The following is a 20,695-nucleotide window of genomic DNA, read 5'->3' as shown; positions in this document are numbered from 1 at the left end:
AGAAAAATGTGTCACTTAGAGTGGGACAGAAGGAGTATTGAAATATATAGAAAAGAATAATTTTGATTATAGGTGGCATACATTTTAATACTCTTTTCGTTTCAAGCTACTCGCTCGATAAAACTTTATAGGTTGTCTCAAGCCATCTGTTCAATTTCAATTTTTTTTTTCAAAAACCTTGCCCCTCTATTTTTCTCTTTTACTTACTTTATTTCCTTTTCACTTAACCTTTAAATATCAATATATAAATCTCGTGCAAAAAAAACATGGGACAGTTAATAAAATATAGGGATAAAAACGATTGATGTTAATTATAATTAAAAATGATTAACTAGGAGTATAAGAGAGAAAATATGAGTATGAGAAAAGTAATGGGCCATATGCCAAAGCGGAAAAAAAAGTTATAGACAATTCAAAATAAATAAAGTATTGCTTATATGATTGAAAGTAGAGTAGTATAATTAAAATGTCTTGGTCTACCAATGAAATGGTCAATGATATTCTTCAAAATTATGGCATTGATATTCTTCAAAAATTAGAGCTGCAATTACAAATAAACAAAGTAGTAGTAGAATTCTACTACTTTTATCACTAATGGACACGAGATTAAATGACAAATTGGTAAATGTAAAAGAAAAGCATTAATTAAAATATTATTAGTTGATAGAAGATAGATAAAATATAATTAGAAGAGAAAGAGAATGCAAGGAGAAAGTATCTTCAGATCGGAAATAGGGTTGGGGAAAAATACCGAAATACCGACCTTATCGTATCCAAAAAATACCGAAAATACCGAATTTTCGGTATACCGTGACTTTCGGTACGATATGATACCTTACCGAAATCTTTCGGTAAGGTAATGATATGAATTTTCAAATATCGCGGTATACCCAGTGGCGCATGGAGTAGGGAACAAGAATTTTTTATTTTTTTTTTAATACTATTATACATATCCTTTATTTTTGTTAATTATATACTGATATTGTACCCCTAAATATTTAGGAAAAATATTACTCCTATACGGTTAATATTTCAAAGAAAGAAGGAAGGAAATAAACATGATACAAAGGTAAAAAAAGAGAACAAATTTAAAAGATATTCGGATGTTTTAGAGGAGCTGGGGAGAAGAGAAGGAAAATTTCAAATTAAATTTGGAGAAGGAAATAAATACATAAGGTAAAAAAAATTGAAATTAAAACATCAAGCCCTATAAATTTCGCCCAAATTAAACCTCTAGATTCAAATCGAGTTCTTTGACAAGAGCTTTCTCCTCCGAGTCACCGCTTTGACTGCGTGTAGTGCAGGTGCAGCGTCCGTCGTCTCCGGTTGAGAATTCTCTCTCTCGCCTCCTCGGTTCTCCAAAGACGGAGAGATACCACACAATTTATCTACTTTGAAAACTGAAAAGGTCAGTAAATAATGGGTTTAAAGAGGGTGAATTTATTAAGTTTGTTAGATTGTTTCGATATTAATTTCAGTTTCCAAGAAAAATTGAAGCAAATACAATTATATAGAATAGTTCAATAATTTCAAATTATTTGAAAATTGATTAATGCTTTTATATTTATTGTTTAGGGGAGTGTACAACCGTGACTCACTATTTAACAATGTAAATTATCAATTCTTTATTATTTTAGAGTAGAATATTAGAATCTACTACAATACAGTTTCAATTTAAAGCTCAATCGTATGGTTTTGTGATGTTAATATTTGTGATTCAATTATTTATAATTTTAGTTTGTAATGATTTTGAATATATTTGCAGAAAATTAAAAAAAATGAGAAAACAATCTGATCTTCGACAATTTCTCTCCAAAAAGAGAAAATCTTGTGATAGTGTAAGCTCTCCTGCTTCTAGCTCTCAACCAGCAAACCCTCCTGCTTCAAACTCTCCAGAAAATCCTCCTGCTTCAAACACTCCTGCTTTAATTGATAATGTGTCTCCTTCAAATACTAGTGTGTCATCACGCGAGAAAGAATTGATTTATGATATTGAATACGTTCCTCAAGATCCTGGAAAAAGAAGAGACATAATGGAGTATCCTCCACATGAGCGAGATGCAGTTAGAAGAGCCTGCATTCTCAGAAAACCTTGTCAACCAAAAAATCATAAATTTCCTCGAAAAGAAATTGGAGGTTCGCGTCGATTTATGATTTCATGGTATAATAAATGGGATTGGCTTGAATATAGCATGACAGAAGATGCTGCATTTTGTTTTGTTTGCTACTTGTTCAAGAATGAAGTTGGACTTAATGCGGGGGGAGACGCGTTTGTAAATAAAGGATTTAAGTCATGGAATAAAAAGCCAGATAGATTTACTAAACATATTGGTGGGATTAGAAGTGCTCATAATCGTGCTTATGAGAAATATGTGAACCAAAGGGATGGCAAAAAAAAATCGATTCTTGTTTCTTTAGATAATGTCAGTGATGTGATTAACAGAGAGTATGATATTCGCTTGAGGGCTTCAATTTCTTGTTTACGTTATCTATTGCGACAAGGCTTGGCATTTCGTGGGCATAGAGAAAGTGAAGAATCCCTTAATAGGGGAAATTTTCTTGAACTCTTGAAATGATTGAGGACACATAATGAAACTATTTCAAAAGTGACTATGGAAAATGCACCTGGAAATTGTCAATTGATATCTCCAATTATTCAAAATGATATTATTAATTGTTGTGCTAAAGAAACAACTAAGCGAATTATGGATGATCTTGGTGAGGACTACTTTGCTATATTAGCCGATGAATCAAGCGATGTGTCGCAAAAGGAACAATTAGCCCTTTGCTTGCGCTATGTTGAAAAAAAAAGTGGAAGGGTAGTTGAACGATTCATTGGTCTAATGCATGTCGCTGATACAACAGCTTTGTCTCTTAGAAGTGCAATTTTAGCTTTGCTTGCTGAACATTCACTGAGTCCATCTAAGATTCGAGGACAAGGATATGATGGGGCTAGTAACATGAAGGGTGAGATACATGGACTTAAGACTTTGATTATGGAAGATACTCCAAGTGCTTACTATATTCACTGCTTTGCGCACCAGCTTCAACTAACTCTTGTAGCCATTTCCAAAAGGAACGATGAGTGTATTTGGCTTTTTGATGCTATTGCAAATTTGTTGAACGTAATTGGAGTTTCTTGTAAGAGAAGGGAAATGATTCGTGAAATTCAAGCACAAAAAAACGCTAAAGCCTTAGAGATTGACGAACTTGAAACAGGAACAGGGTTGAATCAAGAACTTGGTTTGAAAAGGCCTGGAGACACTCGTTGGAGTTCTCACTACAAGACTCTTTTGAATGTCATGGACTTGTTTTCTGCAATTGTTAACGTTCTAGTGATAATTGGGAAGAATGGTTCTTCAGATGATAAGCCAAAAGCTCAAGGCGTTTTGTACTCAATAGAGTCATTTCATTTTATTTTTATGGCACAGCTAATGACCACTATATTCGGGTACACTAATGATTTGTGTCTTGCTTTACAAAGAAGGGATCAAGATATTATTAACGCTATGAGGCTCGTTAATTTAACCAAGGACCAGTTACAGAAAATGAGGAATGTCGGATGTGAGATTCAACTGAATAAGGTAATCTCAATTTGCAACAATCTTGGCATTGTTGTTCCAGATATGGAAGCTCAATATATCCCTCAAGGAAGATCAAAGCGTTTTGTTCAAGATGTTTCCTATCTTCATCATTTTCGGGTTGATGTGTTTATAAAGGTAATTGATTTATTACTTCAAGAACTTGATAACCGATTTGATGAGGTAAATATGGAGTTGATTAGGTGTATGGCTTGCTTCAATCCTAAAGATAACTTCTCTTCTTTTGACAAGGAAAAGGTACTTAAACTTGCCACTTTTTATCCTTCCGACTTTTCAAACTGTGAATTGGTGGCTATTTAGTACCAACTTGATTTATTCATCGAAGATGTGAAAAATGATAGTGACTTTCAAAATTTACAAGATATTGGTTCTCTTCTGATGAAACTTGTTGAAACAAAGAGAGATGTCGCTTATCCTCTTGTGTTTTTGTAAGTTGATTTTGATTCTTCCGGTTGCTACTGCAAGTGTGGAGAGAGTGTTTTCCGGAATGACGTTTGTGAAGAATAAGTTGCGAAATAGGAGGGGTGATCAATCTTTGAATGATTGTTTGGTCACTTTCATTGAGAAGGATATATTTCTACAAGTTTCTGACGACGCTGTAGTCAAACGCTTTGGAGAAATGAAGACACGTCGAAAAATAAACTAGATGTTATGTATTTTTCTTTTATATTTTGAATTGTATAGACTTAAAACTAAATATTGTTTCAAAATACTATATTATTTCTAGCATTAGTTTTTTTTTTGTCATGTTATACCATTATTTATTGTTGAAGTCGTACCCCCATACCAAAAATCCTGTATACGCCACTGGGTATACCGCTGCATACCGAAATTTGGTATATACCGTAAACTAAGGTATATACCGTAAACTAAGGTATATACCACAAAAATATAAACACAATTATATATAAAATATATTTTATATATTTTTAAATTATAAAATCTATTGTGAAATATAAATATAATTATGAATAAATTATATTTAATTTATTTTTAAAATTATAAATTATAAATAATATTCTAAATACTCTAATTTTCTATTTTGATTGATGTTAAAAGTCAGGTATACCGCAAAAGTAAGGTATACCGAACTTCGGTACGATATACCGAAAATGAGGTACGGTATCGGTATGGAAATTCGTCATACCGAAAATAAGGTATACCGAAAACTTTGATAAGGTAAAGGTATGACTTTTTCGCATACCATATTTACGGTAAGGTATACGGTATGGTGGTTTCGATAAGGTATACCTTACCTACCCACCCCTAATCGGAAATGAGCAACTTAAAATCTTAATTTTACTTATTCTATAATTCAATAATGTCTTAATTGAGAAGCCTTGTGGGCCACTCGACCCAACATCTGCATGCGATTGAGGCCATTGGGCTTGGCCTTTTTATTATATCTTCTTCAACCAAATGAAATAATGCAGGGCGAATCTAGCTATATGCTAGAAGGGGCATTTGCCCCCCTCCAATTACACCAATTCTATATAAAATATGTATTATAAAATTTATTTGTTCTATTTTTTCATTAAATGCCCCTGCTAGAACTCTTCAATTTTTACTCATGTAATATTTTGATCCCGTCGGCATAAATTTCTGGCTCCGCCCCTTAATAAGGAATGTCAGAATTAATATAAGAAAAGCCTATTTTTTCACCATGAGTTAAAATTGTTGACAGTTCCTGTTTGATAAAATGGCCCAACCAAACTTGTGCTCTCTTCTTTCTTTGCTCAGAATTTGTTATCAACAACTTAAATATGGAAAGTTGATGCAAGGTTATGATAGTTTTTGTTAAAATGAGAGAAAAGGAAAACAGCATTGTTAGTTTAGTGTATATGTTGTGTGGCTTATCTGCATCCTCTCTAGCAAACCCAAAATTTGCAAGCGGTGAAGAAGCAATGCGTTGTTTCAGGTTAGACTGTTTATGAGCATAATAATCAATAAATTGAATGGGAAATGCTTTGTGTTCTGCCGATTTCTATCGGAAATTATAAGTTATGGACAGTTCCTGTTTGATAAAATGCGCCAACCACTTTGCTCAGAAATTTGATCAGAACAACTTAGCTATTGTACATCATATCTAAGGAAAGTTGATTTAGGATATAACAGATTTAGCTAAACTGGGAGAAAAGGAAAACAACATTACACTATAGAACTTGAGAGTAGAGGCATAATAGATTGCTAATCCTATGTAGATGTTGTGAGGCTTATCCACATTCTCTCCAGCAACCCAAAATATGCATCTCTCCATGCCTTCTTCAACACTAATGTTGTGCAAACCACTGAAAATCCCAATGCATAACCCAAAGACAGCAGCACATAAAACCACTCAATCTCTGCAGCTTTCTCACTCATCTCTTTAATATCCCCTTCACTGCAGTTGCTAGTCAATGGCAGGCCGCAGAGATGGTTACCGACGAAGCTTGAAGCGTTGAAGCGCTGGAGCTGCGTGCCCTCTGGAATCCTTCCTGTTTAAGTTGTTGTAAGACAAGTCGAGATAACCCAATCCAGATATGGATGCAAGACTTCTGGGAATTCGACCCCAAAGGGAGTTTCTTGATAGATCAAGAGATTCCAACTGCTTCATTTCTCCAATATTTTCGGGGATCAAACCATTCAGCTGATTCCCTGACAAGTTTAAGGATCCCAACTCCGACAAACTTGTTAACTCATTTGGGATTTCTCCGGACAGACTGTTCGCCGAAAGGTCAATGCTGGTAACCAAGGGAAGAATGCTGTCGAACTCCAGTTTACCGCCTTTTATCACTATCAGTGCGCTCTCTCTGAATGCTCCTGCGTTGAAAAGGGAGTAAGAGTACCATGATTTCTCTTTTCCATACTGTCTGAATAGATCTGACAAACTCCTCTTCATAACCATTGCAGTGAAGTTATGAATACATCTCGGTATCATGCCTGGGAGTTCATTGTTGGAGAGATCCAATATCTGGAGATAGCTCAGCTGGCAAATGTCTGAAGATATCTTACCACTCATGTTGTTTGAGCACAGTATCAGAATCCTCAACTCGACTAGGCTTGTTCCTATCCACGCCGGTATGTTCCCTGTAAGATTGTTATCTGCAAGCCCCATCTTCACCAGCTTAATGCAGTTGTGCATTGCAAAAGGTATCTTCCCGGAGAATCTATTGTTTTGAAGATTCAAAGATTCAAGATTAGCAAGAAAGCCAATAGAAGGTGGAATGCTTCCATACATTTGGTTATTGCCTAGGCTCAGATATCTCAACGAAGGCCATTTGTTCCAACAATCTGGCAATTCCCCACTTAATAGATTTTCTCCCAGATGAAGAATCTCCAACGAATATGTTGGATATGTCTCATCACATAGAAAGTGAGCTATGCCTCCGGAGAATGAATTATTGGACAAATCAAGCTCCTTCAAAGTATCTCCAACTCGAGGCAACAGGCCTTCGAGTTTGTTAGAACTCAAGTATATAAACTGGGCAGCGCCACGGACATCTGGGAGCTCTCCGTGAAGATGGTTATGGGAGAGATTCAAGAACCAAGTATTCCAGAACCAGCTTGGAACACTACCTGAGATTCCAGTACCAGCCAGATTGAGATAGTGGGAAAGATTCTTCTGTGTCTCGAGCCAGGAAGGAATCTTGGAGCTGGAGCCTAAGCCCCATGATCCTAGCCCAAGAGAATTAAGTTGGAAGGGGGGGATCCAACTTGGGCTTATATTCAAACTTAATTGATTGGAAGCAGCTGAAAAAACCTCGAGTTTAGTGAGATTTGCGAAGAGGGATTCAGTCACTACTCCTTCCAGCTTGTTGTAAAAGATACAAATCGATTCAAGATTACAAAGTTGGCCCAAACTATGAGGAAGGTTTTGAGTTAGTTTGTTATCACCTAATGCCAAAACTTTCAAAGATGACAACTTTCCCATGCTGGCTGGAATTGGACCAGTTAGTAAATTCTTGTTGAGATTAAGATATTCAAGACTCTTAAACCCCCTAGTTGATCTATCAACTGACCTGAGATTTGATTAAACTTCAAATCTAGGACTTCCAATGTTTCCAAGAAGCACTCTGACATATTTCCAAATAAATCAGATATATTTCCTTGGAAATTATTGTTGGATAAGGACAACCTTCTTGTTTTGCACAGGTTAGTAAATCCTGCTGGAACTGCACCAGTTAGGAAGTTGTAATCCAAAATAACAAACTCCAAATCTATACAAGAATAGAGTCAACTTGGCACTGTGGAGTTTAAAAAATTGAAAGAGAGATCAATATACTTCAGTTTGGTGGCATTGCTATTAGCTGGAATTGGACCTAAGAAAGAGTTGTTCCTTAGATCAAGAAAATGAAGATTGTGAAGCCCAAATATCCATTTTGGGACTTCAGGGGAATGGAAGTTGTTGGAAGAGAGATCAAGAAGAGTTAATGAAGTGATGTTGATATAACTCAGAGAAGATATGTAACCAAGACTGCAATTTTGAAAATGAAGCTGTTGCAAAGAAGGGAGTGTGTTGATCACCTGCACCCAATCTGTAGCTCTGCTGAGGTTCACAAAGTTCATATTGAGATGCTCGAGTCCAGAAAGCCGCGATAACCATTCAAGATTATCAACTTGTAGCAGGTTTGGAAAGCTTACATAAGCAGCAAATTCCATGTCTGGGTAACCACCATAAGTTGTGGTGTGATAGTAGTTTTTGTGACCAGCAGACGCGATGTTTGGAAAGCCGGCCATATCTAGAGTGCGTAGATATGAAAGGTTCCCGATGGTATGCGGAATCACCCCATGAAATCCAGCAAAAGAGAGGTTGAAAAACTCGAGCTTTGTGAATGAAGGAAGGTATTGTTTGTTTGAAGTTGTTGAGACTCAAGTCAAGATGAATCAAGTGTTTGAGATTGAGCAAAGATGAATTGATTTGGCCTCTCAAACTCAAACCACGGAGATGGAGTTGGTGAACATGGCCAGTTGAGTTGTTGCAAACTACACCATTCCATTTGCAACAGTTGACATCATTACCATCATCCCATGAAGAGAGTTGATGGTATGGATCTTGCAAGTAGTGCTTGAAACTTAGGAGGGACTGTTTTTCAATTTGTGGGCAGAAAATAAAGTTGCATTGGCATAGGTTGAAACAAGTAATAAGGTAAAAAATAAGGAAGAAAGAGTGAGCTGCAATGCTTGGATTTGAGCTGCCCATCTTTGTTGTATTAAGGCAAGGGATGATTAGGAAGATATATAGAGACTTTGTGCTTGTATGACCTTTCTATTTCCTTTCTATTATAATGCCAATAATTTTAATGCTAAAAGAATTAGAGGGTGTGAATAGTATTATTCATTAGCTATTGAGTCTACCTCAAATCTATTGGCAAATGAAACAAGCAAATGCTTCATTGTAATTAATCCCTTTACTTATCATGATTCATGAATTGGTTTTAAGTGGAAACCTTGTGAACTTCTATCATGATATTAGAGTGGGCCGTCCACGGAAATAAATAAAATGACTTTTCCTATATGAACAAGTTTGATGTCAGGTTGGTTCAAACTTCAACCCGATCAGAAAAAAGTCCCACCGGAATCGTGTGCTGCAATTGAGAGCTCACAAATTCACTCGTCATTAAAATTGACACTCTAGCATTTTAAATTTAATATATGGATTTTGTTGCAAATTAGACCCATTTTAAAAGTGTTTCAATAATACCGCAAATTTGAACTTGAGACTACTCACGACAACTCTTTAAACCCATTGTCATGCTTTATCAAAAGTCGTCATTAGTTGGAGAAATATTCACTCCAAACTACTGTGTGTGGATCAAATTATGTTTACTTTTTATCTCTCTAAAATCAAAATAAAGAAATAATATGAAGTGAGAATCATATTTTGTTTTATCTGGCTTATTTTGAACGATCATTATCATGCTTTTTTATCTCTAAATAGAGAAATATTTAAGTATGTTCACGATAAAATATCAAAATTGCTTTCATGCCATGTTGTGGTTTTTTAGCTCAAAATGACATTGCAAAAGTTTTTTAACCAAGTAAATATCAAAATTGCTTTCATGCCATGTTGTTTTTTAGCTCTAAATGACGGTACAAAAGTTTTTTAACCAAGTAAATTTTAAAAATAATATAAAATCACAACACTTTTCCTTATACTATATAGTAGTATAAATCATACACTTTCCTTAGATATGAATTTATAACTAAATCCAACATACACTCAAACAAAATAAATGAAACGGTACGTGGGTTGGACTAGTTGTAATGTGGTTAAAAACCTGAGGCCAAATGTCTCAGAATTCGAGTCCTCATAGCCTTTGAAACGATATTTAACTTTTATACCTAATAGAATGTATAATTACACAAAATAGAGGGATTAATTTCACAATTGTGCACTACTTCATCCGTCCTAAAAAAAATGGCATTTAAAGCGACACGGAAATTAATACATGATTGGTAAGTAAGAGACGGAAAGGTAGTTAAAATAATATTAATAGATTGTGTGACCCACAATATTATTAGTGTTTAATGGTAGAGGCCTTAGTGGTATAAGTTGTAAATAAATTGATGTATATGAGTAATGACTAATGAGTTTAGGATAACTTTGCAAAAACGGAAATAAGATATTTTTAGAAAAAGGATGAAAAAGAAAAGTATCATTATTTTTATAGGACGAAAGAATTTCAATACCAATTACCGCTAGGGGTGTGCATTCGGGTTTCGGTTCGGTTTTTCGCCCAAACCGAACCGAACCCGAAAACCGAATTTAGGTTAAAATTGAAACCGAACCAAACCGAAAAACCGAAAAACCGAAACCGAACTTAAAAAACCAAACTAAACCGAAAAAACCGAAATTTCAAAACAAAACCGAAAAACCGAAAAAAATAGTATATTTTAATATATCTAATTTAATTTATTTTATATACTAATAGAATATAAATATATATAATATAAAATTAATATATAATATTTATTATATAAAAATATATTAGAAGAATATATGTTATATATATGATATAATATACTAAATTAATAGGATAAAAATATATAATAATATATTTAAAATATAATTCGGTTTTTCGGTTTTTTTTTTCGCCCAAACCGAACCGAACCGAAAAAACGAAATTTTTGTATTTTTAAAACCGAACCGAACCGAAAAACCGAAAAAACCGAACCGAATTTCAAAATTTCGGTTTGGTTCGGTTCGGATATTCGGTTTTCGGTTATTTTGCTCACCCCTAGTTACCGCACTAACAAGTCAAGTTGAAGAAGACAGACACGACCTAGACTTGACTTTTAAAAGAACTAGTGTTAGCCCACGCGCAATGCGCGACATATAATATTTTTATTCTATTAATTAGATATTGTGAATAGATTAAAAACTATTGTACTTCTATTATATAGTAACAATATGTTAAATAATTATAAATATAAAATTAAATAAATTTTAAATTAAAGCAACATGCATGAAATTATTTGTTAATTGCGACACTTATCGTTACAATATACATACTTCAATACTAAAATACCATCAATATTTATTCATATAAAATATTAAATATACAACTAAAAATGATAATGAGGACAATAACATCGTCATACAAAGATAAAATGGTGTACAAACATATATAAACACTAGAACAATAAAATAATAGTTTGTAAGACGTGAACAAACTTATACGTGAACAAACTTAATTGTACAATAATAAGAATAGCCAAATAAATAATAAAATACAAACTCCAATATCCATGTGACTCTTCCTCGACCTTATTTTCCTCCTTAATCTCCAAATTAATGCATAGGTGTAAAAAATAATGTGATAGTTTATTATCTTCGTCTTTTTTTGCTTCTTTTCTTCATTTCATTGCTTTAGGTGATTTCTTTGCATGAAAACTATTGAGTGACGAAATTGGTGACAAATGTGTAATGTTGTACCTTCAAAATATTACACATAGTCAAACGCTTATGTGGTTTCAATATTTGTGGAAAAAAAACTATTACAGCCTACACAGAAAAATTAAAACAAAACTAACAAAAATAAAATAAACTAACATTAAGAAAAAACTTAAATATGAACTAACACCACAAATTAATTGCATATAAATGTAATATTATATAGGTAAAGAGTAATAACTATACCGAGAAAAATTCTTCTTTTTGCAAAGGATCCGTGATGCAATGGGACAAGACAATGCGGAATAAATTATAAGCTAGCAAATGATACGTATTTATAGACAAAAAGTTGAAAGTATTATGTAAATTCCTTGTAACCGTGGCTTGAATTCTTGTTCCATGCATGGAAAAATAACAATGAATGATTTTTAGTTTTAGATAAATAACTAAAAAATAGTAATAAGCTAAACAACAACACGTATACCATCCGATCATAAAACACACACTCCAAGAAGATTACATTGATTTGTCCACGTTTAATGCACATAAACATGTATGCACCTCACTCGAATCACTGACGAAGTATTGTTAGGCTGTAGATCATTAAGGAATGTGAATTCCCTGATGTGAACAAATTTTTCCATTTGCAGAAAATTTGTGATGGAGTGAGGGGAGACAATGAAGAAGTGAAATAGAACCTTGCAAATGATACATATTTATAGATATAAACTATTGAAAAGGAATATTAATGTGGCGGTTACAAATTAATAAGGAACAATGTAACGTAAATATACATAAATAGAATATGAATGACCATTGCAAGAAATTAGTTATTCCACAAATATTTAAATTAATCTCACGACTTATAAATATTCTAGAATAAGATAAAACTTATAAATATTTGAAAAGAAGGACAAAACTCGTCTTTTATATATGTTTAGATAAATTACTTTATAATTTATAAATGATAACTTTTTTTAACTTATCTAAACTTAATTAAATGTAATTTATTTATGTATTTGAATTAAACTTCAATATCGAGAATATAAGTAGCCTGGTATATGAACAAATATTAAATATAAGATTTAAAGTGATAATAATTATATTTACTTATTTGCACATAGTAGTCATAGTTATCATTTATAAAAAAGTAACGGCAATTCAAACTCTTAATTAAATGATAGTAGTCATAGTCATACTTAAGCGTTTTTTTCATAAAACTGCCGGCTAATCTAATAATAATGTTATTATAGCTTTCTAACCTTTCATTTTCTATAATAATACATATTTTATAAATATTGAAATTCAGCCCATAACTTACAAATATTTCAAAATAAGGCCAAAACTCGCCTTTTATAGATGTATAGACTTCATACGTCCTAAACTTTTGGACGACTCGTACATGTCCCTGGTTACTACTACTACTATCACTATCCACTTACAATAGCGTGGCACATATTTTAATACTCCCTTTTTCCATAAAAAATAGTCTCATCGAAGTTACTGATCATGGTCATATTACGAAAAATGAAAAGAGACTAATTTTTATAGACAAACCGAAATGTTAAAAATGAACTAGTATTTGTTATGGAAGAAGGCTATCTTGATAAACTTTTGAACCCACAACATAACTATTATAGAACAGACACTATCCATAGTTTGAAATTGGCAATGGATTTCTAAAACAAATCTCCTCAACTAATCAAAAACACAAAAGGGAAAAAGGTAAAATAGAAAACCAACAACAAGATGAACATAAAGCAGGGAAATGGGCAAACCATAGATAGATGTCGCTGCATCTTAGTCGCTTCCCACGCCAAGAAGCCACTGTGCAAGATGAGTCAAGTATGGCTCTGCACGAGAACTACTGCTCAATATCGGTCCTAGACTCTGAAGCTCAGCAGAAAATTTGCGTTCAAACTTCCTGAAAGAGGGAGGTCAACAAGAACATCAACGACACAGTCGAATGCACCGAGAGAGAAAAGAGTAACAGGAAATTGTTGGAACGTACAAGATAGATTCAATGACAGTTGCATTTTCAGCTGTTACTTTCTGAGTCTGAGAACGCGTCCTTAGTTTCAACTTGTTGTATTTATCCAGCTCGGGACTGTCGGTCTTGGGAGCATCGATGGAATAGGTAACCAGCCATTGCGCTGCTGCTGCATACTGAAGGCATATCGATTTCATTGTCTCTAGCTTCTGCAATGGACAAAAATCACCAATGAGCAAGCTGTCTAACTCGAGGTAGAACAACACGTAGCATGCTACCTAGCGTCAATCTAACACAAAAATGGAATCTCAAGTGGCCCAATTAGATATGAGGTTGCAAGTTTGAATATGAAAACGCTACATACACACAGAAAATGAAATGTTAAGCTCCGGAGAGCATTTGTGAGAGCATGTTAGTAGGATGTAATAGACGACTAACCTTGAGAAGAACAGGTGAGAGAAGCAAGCACTCTCTCAAACACTTGTCAAGGAAAAAATCATGATGTTGTAAAACCTGCACCAAAATGAAGTCGCAACAGTAAAAAACATTACAGAATTTCAAACAAAACAAGTATGAAAGGAAAATAGATCCCCAACCTCGTCAATACTCTTTGCAGTTTGAAGTCTATTGTCCATGATATGCCAATTTGGTTCGAGAACCTGAAAGTGAATGCAGTATCACGAAAAGAGTATTAGGTAGTTACTTAATAATTCCACCCCAGCCAGTCCATAGACATTTACGAGGAAAACTGAAGTAGAGAAACCTGCCTCAAATGTCAGATAATGCAGAAGGCTATTGATGAACTTGAGCATATTCCGGCATAGCAAAGATGACACTGAAATCGCTATTCCTTGCTTATCAAGTCTTCGCAGACCCTATAATATACGACTTAGGTAAGCATCACGAAGGTGGGAAGATAATAAGAGACAGATAGAAGAGTTACAAGAATCATACTTGATGCAACTGCCATGCAGCACCAAGTTGCCGATTCACATACTTGCAGTGAAACAGACACCGAAATATTAGCTGATATTTGGTCAAAGCCTTTTTTGAGATCACAAGTGATAAAGGCCATTGAACCTGAAAAAAATAATCACTTAAGACTTTCAGTAACATTATGGAGCTTATTATCACTGAGATGCTGCATTTAGACAAGTTGACCAGCAGAAAACGTGATTGTATGATTCTTGCATGAGCAAATAGACCAGGACCCATGCCTAACCACAAAAAAATAAAAGAAACACTTGTTACAAACCTTGAAACTCAAAGAAAATGTTTCCAATCCTGTAACGCTCAAAGGCTCTTCGAGATCATCATTGCCGGAAATAGTGTGGCTGATCTGAAGATCTTTAAGTTCAATCAACCTTTTCAATAAAGTTGTCTTTTCCTGGAAACAACATAGTAAATATTGTTGAGAAGGTAGCACAGTAGAGTTCCACGACACTATAAGTAACCACTAACCACAAAAATTTTAATTACTAACCACACAACATGTCAAGTCTTCATGATATGGATCTGCCACAGCTGCCGTGGATCGTAATGCAAGGTCCAGGAGAGACTAGTACCAAGTGCAACAATTATTTATGAGAAATTACAAGACAAACGTAAATTCTCTTGCAAATAATACACCTACACACCTGCAGCTTTTCAACTGAAATTTCATCTGGCTTTTTCATGAGTTCCTCCCGAGCAATATCCATGAAGTGGACCAAAAAATCACCCTGGAATCATAATTTATAAGAAAAGGAAACTAAGACACAGTAGCTTTCCTACAAAGTTCTAATTCAAAAGTCACAAATGGATGAAAGTTCTACACTTCTACTGGAATAATGGTTCTGTTTTTATTACTTCAGAAATACATTTAAGTATCCCCAATCTACCAATAAATTTTTTGCAGAAAAAAGAAATTCTGAATCCCACATTTACTTGGAGAAAGCACAATTGTATATGTTAGTCATACCTGATCGAGAAGGAGATAATGTTTGATTGACATCAGCTTTCCCTTTAAGTCATACTGCAGTAGTAACATAGAGATTAAGTTGAGAGGTAGATACAGTGGAAATGAAAGCAGTGAGGTAGAATCGAATGCTTATTTCCTGAACAAGACCTTGTCTTTAATGAGGTTCAATAATTCACCACTAGCAAAATCATAAGCAGCTTTAATGCACTCAAGGTAGCGATGATTAGAGCCAACCATTGTCAACTTTGTGTTTTCTGCTACAGGAACCTGCTTAAAACAACCAAATCATCACCGTTGACCATTGAACTCAAAGGCGTATTAGAACCAGAGAAATATCACAAGATAAACCTGAATACAGTGCCCACATTCTCTCATGACATTTAGATATTTTCCTGTGGTCAAAATTGTTTCAGCAGCATTGGCAAGGAAACTGGGGATATCATCTTTCAAGCTGTAGCGTTGTTGCCAATAATTCGTGTAATAATCTTGCGTGAGACTTTCCTGTTTAAAAAAATTAGCACAGCCGCTATAACTTAAACCTGAAGCCCACACTTATAAGTGAAGACATACCTTTTGAAGAGACTTGTTCTCAGCGATAAAAAATTCCCCATATGGGTCATCAATTACGCCCTCGTATACCCACCTACAATTGAAACATATTTCCCTTCAGATATGGAGTACGAAATATCTGTTCTAGATACAATGCAACTAATTGGCACTGCCCTGCTATTTTTCCTTCACGATGCTTTGTCACAACAGTAGAAATTATAAGTTAATCCCTCCATCCCATTTCTAATTTGGCACAGGATTTTATGTAGTGTTATTTTGTGAGTTAAGTGGAGAGAATAAATTAGAAGAGAGGGAAAAGTAGAGAGTGTGATGTTTTTATACTTAGATATGTGTCATTTAGAGTGAGACATCCCAAAAAGGAAAATGTGTTACTTAGAGTGGGATGGAGGGAGTACTTCGAAGGAGAGCATTTAAGCATCAGGTCTAATAATGCCTATACCATTCCAAGGGTAAATCCAGAAATCATATTGCTTAACCATGCAAGCATCAACTGCAATTGTACCTCTCTAATATTACAAGATATGCTTGGCTTGCACTTTGTGACATCTTTTCCAGCAAAGACCTCACTACATGATCGCCAGCCATGGCCTTGGCCTGAAATTGTAAAGAAAATATGATTGCCAGGCAATAATCTGGACAAAAACATTCAGTGGCATTAACTAAGATGTAGCCAAACCTGGCTTTGTAGGAGGTTAAGAACAGCAGAGCCAATAAAATTACTGGTTGAAGCATTCTTAATCACTATGGTTAAAGCTTGCATTGCCCCCAACATTGGCTGCATTGGAAAAAATTTTATAACCTTGATATGAAGGGAGGGGGGGTGTTGAGGAATGCAATAAGTTAGGTATGGAAGTAAAACCTGGCAATAGAACCATAGTCCTTGAACTGAAAGTTTTCCAAGACGAAACTGATGTTCAAGTTGTGCCACCATGGCTTGGTAATCCTAATACACAAATTTATTCATAAAACATTAGTTTTCTAAAATAAGCAATACATGGGATGACACTGACGAGCATATAGACTAGGGAGTCAAAACTAGCTCGGTTTGACAGACATATTAAGCAATACCCAATTTTCTGAACATGCTTGGAAATAGATTAGCTTTTGTTTTTCTTGGCGGAAAACAATGTAAGGTGTGAGCTCTTCTTCAACCACATGGTTATGTCATTTAGTTTTGTCAGAACCTTTTACAACAGCAACTGTGCATTTCATTGTGGTCATGTTATCAACTATAGCAGAATAAAAGACACTTCTGCCACATTCTGGCATAAAATGCCACACACAAGACATGCAAAACTATGACAATAAAACTAATTGCCCTTTTCTTCCATAAACCATCCTAGAAATTGAGTATCATGCTGATTAAATCACCAGAATTAAGAAAGTCCAAAACTTAATAGAGAGTGAAATGGAGAGATGAAGAGAAACCTACAAGAAGTAATGTCCGAAGTGCTGCTGCAAAAGCATGATTGACAAGACCGCTCTTGAACTGGGACCTTGACTCAACAAACTGACTTATAAGTATGTAGCTCTCGCATAAAGGAAATATTCTTTTTGCAGATTCCTGCAAACATCAGGATATATGATTAGGTTTAAGAAGTCCCGATGAAAACAAGTCTTCTGTGAAAGCAAAATTGGAAAACATTCATTCCATTAGAATAGAAAAAGAAATGAATTAGAATTCTTGCCTGAAGTGCCAAATCCATAGATGCATCAACTTGGAAGGACACAGAATCATCCTTCCCTTGTACTCTACGGATAGAGATATAACGTCCGTCAATCCCAACCAATGCTGACAAGATATCATCAATGACAATTAACTCCTGCATAAGGCACAGCTCATATTCATAACTGATTGAAGGCAGCATAGCAATTTAATAGGCAGTAAGAGGTGGCCAACTAATGCATGAACCACATACCAACAGAGTATTCTACTTTTTTCCTTTACTATATCATCTAACATCCATAAATCTCATCAATTTCATAGATATGCTCAAGACACGACTTACATGGTTAAAAAAATGCATAGTATAACTTTGGCATATTACCTGAATTGCTGCATGGAAGCAACCTATGGGCTTGTCCACCCCAGAACTGCATGTAAAAAAGAAACAAGCTGAACATCACCAATAAAGAATAATATAAACTATTCTATATATTAGAACTCAATGCTTGCAAGAGTTTTTCCCGCCAAAAAACATGGCATGCATGCATGCAATATTACACTTTCGGCCACCCAAAACTAAGTAAAGATTTTGGCTGTATATTTGAAATTTTGTTAGGCTGCTTGCCTGGGTAGCCGCAGCTATTGTCTAGGCTAAATTTTAAATTCAATTAATTTATATGGAGCCAATTTTTATATTTACACTCTATATATAGGCCACTTCAGATATATTCATGATTCATATGTTCATTAATTTTCAGGGCCAGTTTTGTTTGTCTTTATGTGTGCCTTAGTAAATTAGATTTAGCACATACATATTTACAGTTTACATTTTCTATCATGAAAACTGAGTACAGAAAACCAAAATTGAACAGGAACTTGCGATCTACATCCTTCAAGTGCAGACGGCTGCTTCGAAGCTTCAGTTGGTGCATGCAACGGCTGCATTGAAGGTTCAACTAGCAAGTTCTTATGGTATTCATCCATCAACTGGGAACAAGAAAAGTATGGTTATAGCGAGGCATTTTTCTAGCTCAAAACTATGTCAAACTAAAAAGCAGTATCTTGTAAATAAATATGCATATGTTCTGTTACGAACTTGAATCCTTCGAGTGGATTTTAACTCCAACAAAATAACTAAACGTATGGAAATTTAAGAAGACTTGATACTCTAATGGAAAGGAACTTGATAAACTAAAGGAAAGGGAAATATGTTTCTCTATTATAGACAAATGATTAACTAACCACTACTACTCTACTTAAGATAATGGAGCATAGTGAAACATGGGAAACTAACATGCACTACAAAGAAACTTGGGAAACCAACTAAGACTAATTGCATTTAGTGATGTGGCAGATACATGCTCGTATCATGTTTTGTCACCATAGATCTCTCATGTTGGTTTTACAGTTTTCATAAACCAGATTCCGTATGTTTCTACAGTTACAGAAACACATCGACTAAAAGCTTTGTATGAGTTCCATAATGTCAAAGATTGATGCCTTGCTCAGTCTATCACCCGCACAGTGGAAATTACATGCGCTGTCACATTGCAGTTTTCCTTAAGAAAGTTGTCCTTATTCTAGTTTGACGATTGAAATTGGTAAGCTAAGAGAAGAGCATCCGGGAATCTAACTGGCCCAAAGATACAAAAGGAAATAAAAGAAAAGAAAAACTCATTAAATCAAATTAAAAATTCAATAACCATATCACTACACTATATTAAACACAATTTGAAAGCATTTGGTGCCAATTTGCTAGGCTGTTTTCGCCATTTTTATAATTAAAATCAAAATTTCCAAACCTGATTTCACACATCCAATTATCTGCGCTGATATTTGCATTAACAGTTAACTTAGCAGACTAAGTGATGATGACTTGTGTCTCACATAAAAACTGACAGCGTTTGCTATTTTTAGGTGCTAAAACTGTATCCACAACACATTGCCATCTATTTTCCAGATTTTTAGTAAAAACAAGGGCATACATTCACTAAAAACATAAACAAACAGATAAGAGCATAATTCAGATCAGAAATTGACTGAGACGCGTCTACGAAATTCCCTTCCCAGCTTCGGAAACAATGTATCTCTCTATCTCAGGTGTTGCGAATGAAAATCGGCCATGACGAAGCAGAATCCATAAAAATAAACTATGTTTGCTTTGTATCAAGCGATTAAAACTCAAATACATACTTACCTTAGATCGTGCGAATCTGCAACAAATGCGCAACTTCTATCGCCGCCAGTGCTATACCTCTTAGCTTTATCTCAGAATTTAGGGCATAAAAGGTTGAATGGATTAGCGGAATTTTGATACCAAAGGGTTTTTGAGTACTGATTAGAAAATGAGGAAGAAGAATTATGCAGCAAACAAAAAGTTAGATTACAAATGGATATTATGAATCAATTATCATTGAATTCGAAAGAATTCAAAAAAATGTTGCGCGAACTGTATTTTTCTCTTTTTTCTTTTCGTTATCCAATATTGCTCAGTAATAGTATTGTTTTAATAAAATTAATGAAAAATATTAATTAAAAAATTTATTTTCTACTTTTACAATACTAATAATCATATTTTTTAAAGAGTGGACTACAAAATTGGCCCACAGGTCGAACACTAGAAAGGTACCCATGTTTAAAAAAATGCATTGTAAGCCCCTATGTATGGGTAAATATCATTTCAGACCCTTTTTCACTATTTTGAGTCTTTTATACTATTTTCCCTCACTTTTAACCTAATTGAAATAAGGATGTTTTAATGTTTCTCATTTTTATTACTATGCACTATGTTTATTTTATATTAAAATATTATTTTCATTTAATTCATAAATATTGTAAATTTAATTAGATTGATAACTTAAAATACTTATAAATAGTTATTATAAAAATGATTTATATTTTTATTTTATTTTAAACTAAATAGAAAATTAGATTAATATTAAAATTAAATAGAAGATGTTTAACTAAAATATTAAACATAAATTCTAATATTGGAGAAATCCCAAATGAGTTAACAAGTTTGTCGGAGTTGGGA

At 34.3% G+C, this 20,695-nt stretch overlaps 3 protein-coding genes and 1 pseudogene across 5 annotated transcripts; 2 read left to right on the top strand and 2 right to left on the bottom strand.

Annotated features, from left to right (window-relative positions):
* Positions 1 to 1,771: 1,771 nt before the first annotated feature.
* Positions 1,772 to 2,577, top strand: LOC148933767 (uncharacterized). Its single transcript, XM_089063424.1, has one exon. It carries the CDS (start codon positions 1,779 to 1,781, stop codon positions 2,574 to 2,576), a length of 798 nt encoding a protein of 265 aa, XP_088919550.1. The 5' UTR covers positions 1,772 to 1,778; the 3' UTR covers position 2,577.
* Positions 2,578 to 2,612: 35 nt separating this feature from the next.
* On the top strand, positions 2,613 to 3,951 carry LOC125220720 (uncharacterized). Its single transcript, XM_089063420.1, has one exon. It carries the CDS (start codon positions 2,613 to 2,615, stop codon positions 3,900 to 3,902), a length of 1,290 nt encoding a protein of 429 aa, XP_088919546.1. The 3' UTR covers positions 3,903 to 3,951.
* Positions 3,952 to 5,795: 1,844 nt separating this feature from the next.
* LOC148933766 (receptor-like protein EIX2) lies at positions 5,796 to 8,675 on the bottom strand (annotated as a pseudogene).
* Positions 8,676 to 13,037: 4,362 nt separating this feature from the next.
* On the bottom strand, positions 13,038 to 20,123 carry LOC125218412 (Spc97 / Spc98 family of spindle pole body (SBP) component). Of its 3 annotated transcripts, XM_048120069.2 has the most exons (21): positions 19,859 to 20,123; positions 18,542 to 18,648; positions 18,044 to 18,089; positions 17,684 to 17,818; positions 17,428 to 17,559; positions 16,855 to 16,938; positions 16,672 to 16,770; positions 16,498 to 16,589; positions 15,996 to 16,068; positions 15,774 to 15,926; positions 15,573 to 15,692; positions 15,426 to 15,479; positions 15,103 to 15,186; positions 14,949 to 15,023; positions 14,721 to 14,852; positions 14,420 to 14,545; positions 14,233 to 14,340; positions 14,062 to 14,124; positions 13,904 to 13,978; positions 13,487 to 13,674; positions 13,038 to 13,399 (listed from the first exon to the last, which is right to left on the bottom strand). In XM_048120069.2, exons 2-21 carry the CDS (start codon positions 18,643 to 18,645, stop codon positions 13,276 to 13,278), a joined length of 2,067 nt encoding a protein of 688 aa, XP_047976026.1. In that variant the 5' UTR covers positions 18,646 to 18,648; positions 19,859 to 20,123; the 3' UTR covers positions 13,038 to 13,275. The 3 variants fall into 3 exon arrangements, with proteins under 3 accessions (XP_047976026.1, XP_088917732.1, XP_047976028.1); XM_089061606.1 differs by lacking the exon at positions 18,542 to 18,648; XM_048120071.2 differs by lacking the exon at positions 19,859 to 20,123 and having other exon boundaries at positions 18,549 to 18,648.
* Between the last annotated feature and the right edge of the window lie 572 nt (positions 20,124 to 20,695).

The sequence above is a fragment of the Salvia hispanica genome, chromosome 1, assembly GCF_029641045.1.
Source record: "Salvia hispanica isolate PSC_SH4W2 chromosome 1, Shi_PSC_v1, whole genome shotgun sequence".
Taxonomy (NCBI): Eukaryota; Viridiplantae; Streptophyta; class Magnoliopsida; order Lamiales; family Lamiaceae; genus Salvia; species Salvia hispanica.
The sequence above is the reverse complement of the archived record's forward strand: the minus strand, read 5'-3'. Positions and strand labels throughout refer to the sequence as shown.

What these genes read in the sequence shown, in the direction of transcription:
- LOC148933767 (XM_089063424.1), top strand. Translation starts at nt 1,779, where the DNA reads ATGAGAAAACAATCTGATCTTCGACAATTTCTCTCCAAAAAGAGAAAA.
- LOC125220720 (XM_089063420.1), top strand. Translation starts at nt 2,613, where the DNA reads ATGGAAAATGCACCTGGAAATTGTCAATTGATATCTCCAATTATTCAA.
- LOC125218412 (XM_048120069.2), bottom strand. Translation starts at nt 18,645, where the DNA reads ATGGATGAATACCATAAGAACTTGCTAGTTGAACCTTCAATGCAGCCG. An exon ending in TATCTTGTAATATTAGAGAG is followed by an intron (nt 16,069 to 16,497) that starts GTACAATTGCAG and finishes TTTCAATTGTAG; the next exon opens with GTGGGTATACGAGGGCGTAA. An exon ending in ACTGTCATTGAATCTATCTT is followed by an intron (nt 13,400 to 13,486) that starts GTACGTTCCAAC and finishes TCCCTCTTTCAG; the next exon opens with GAAGTTTGAACGCAAATTTT.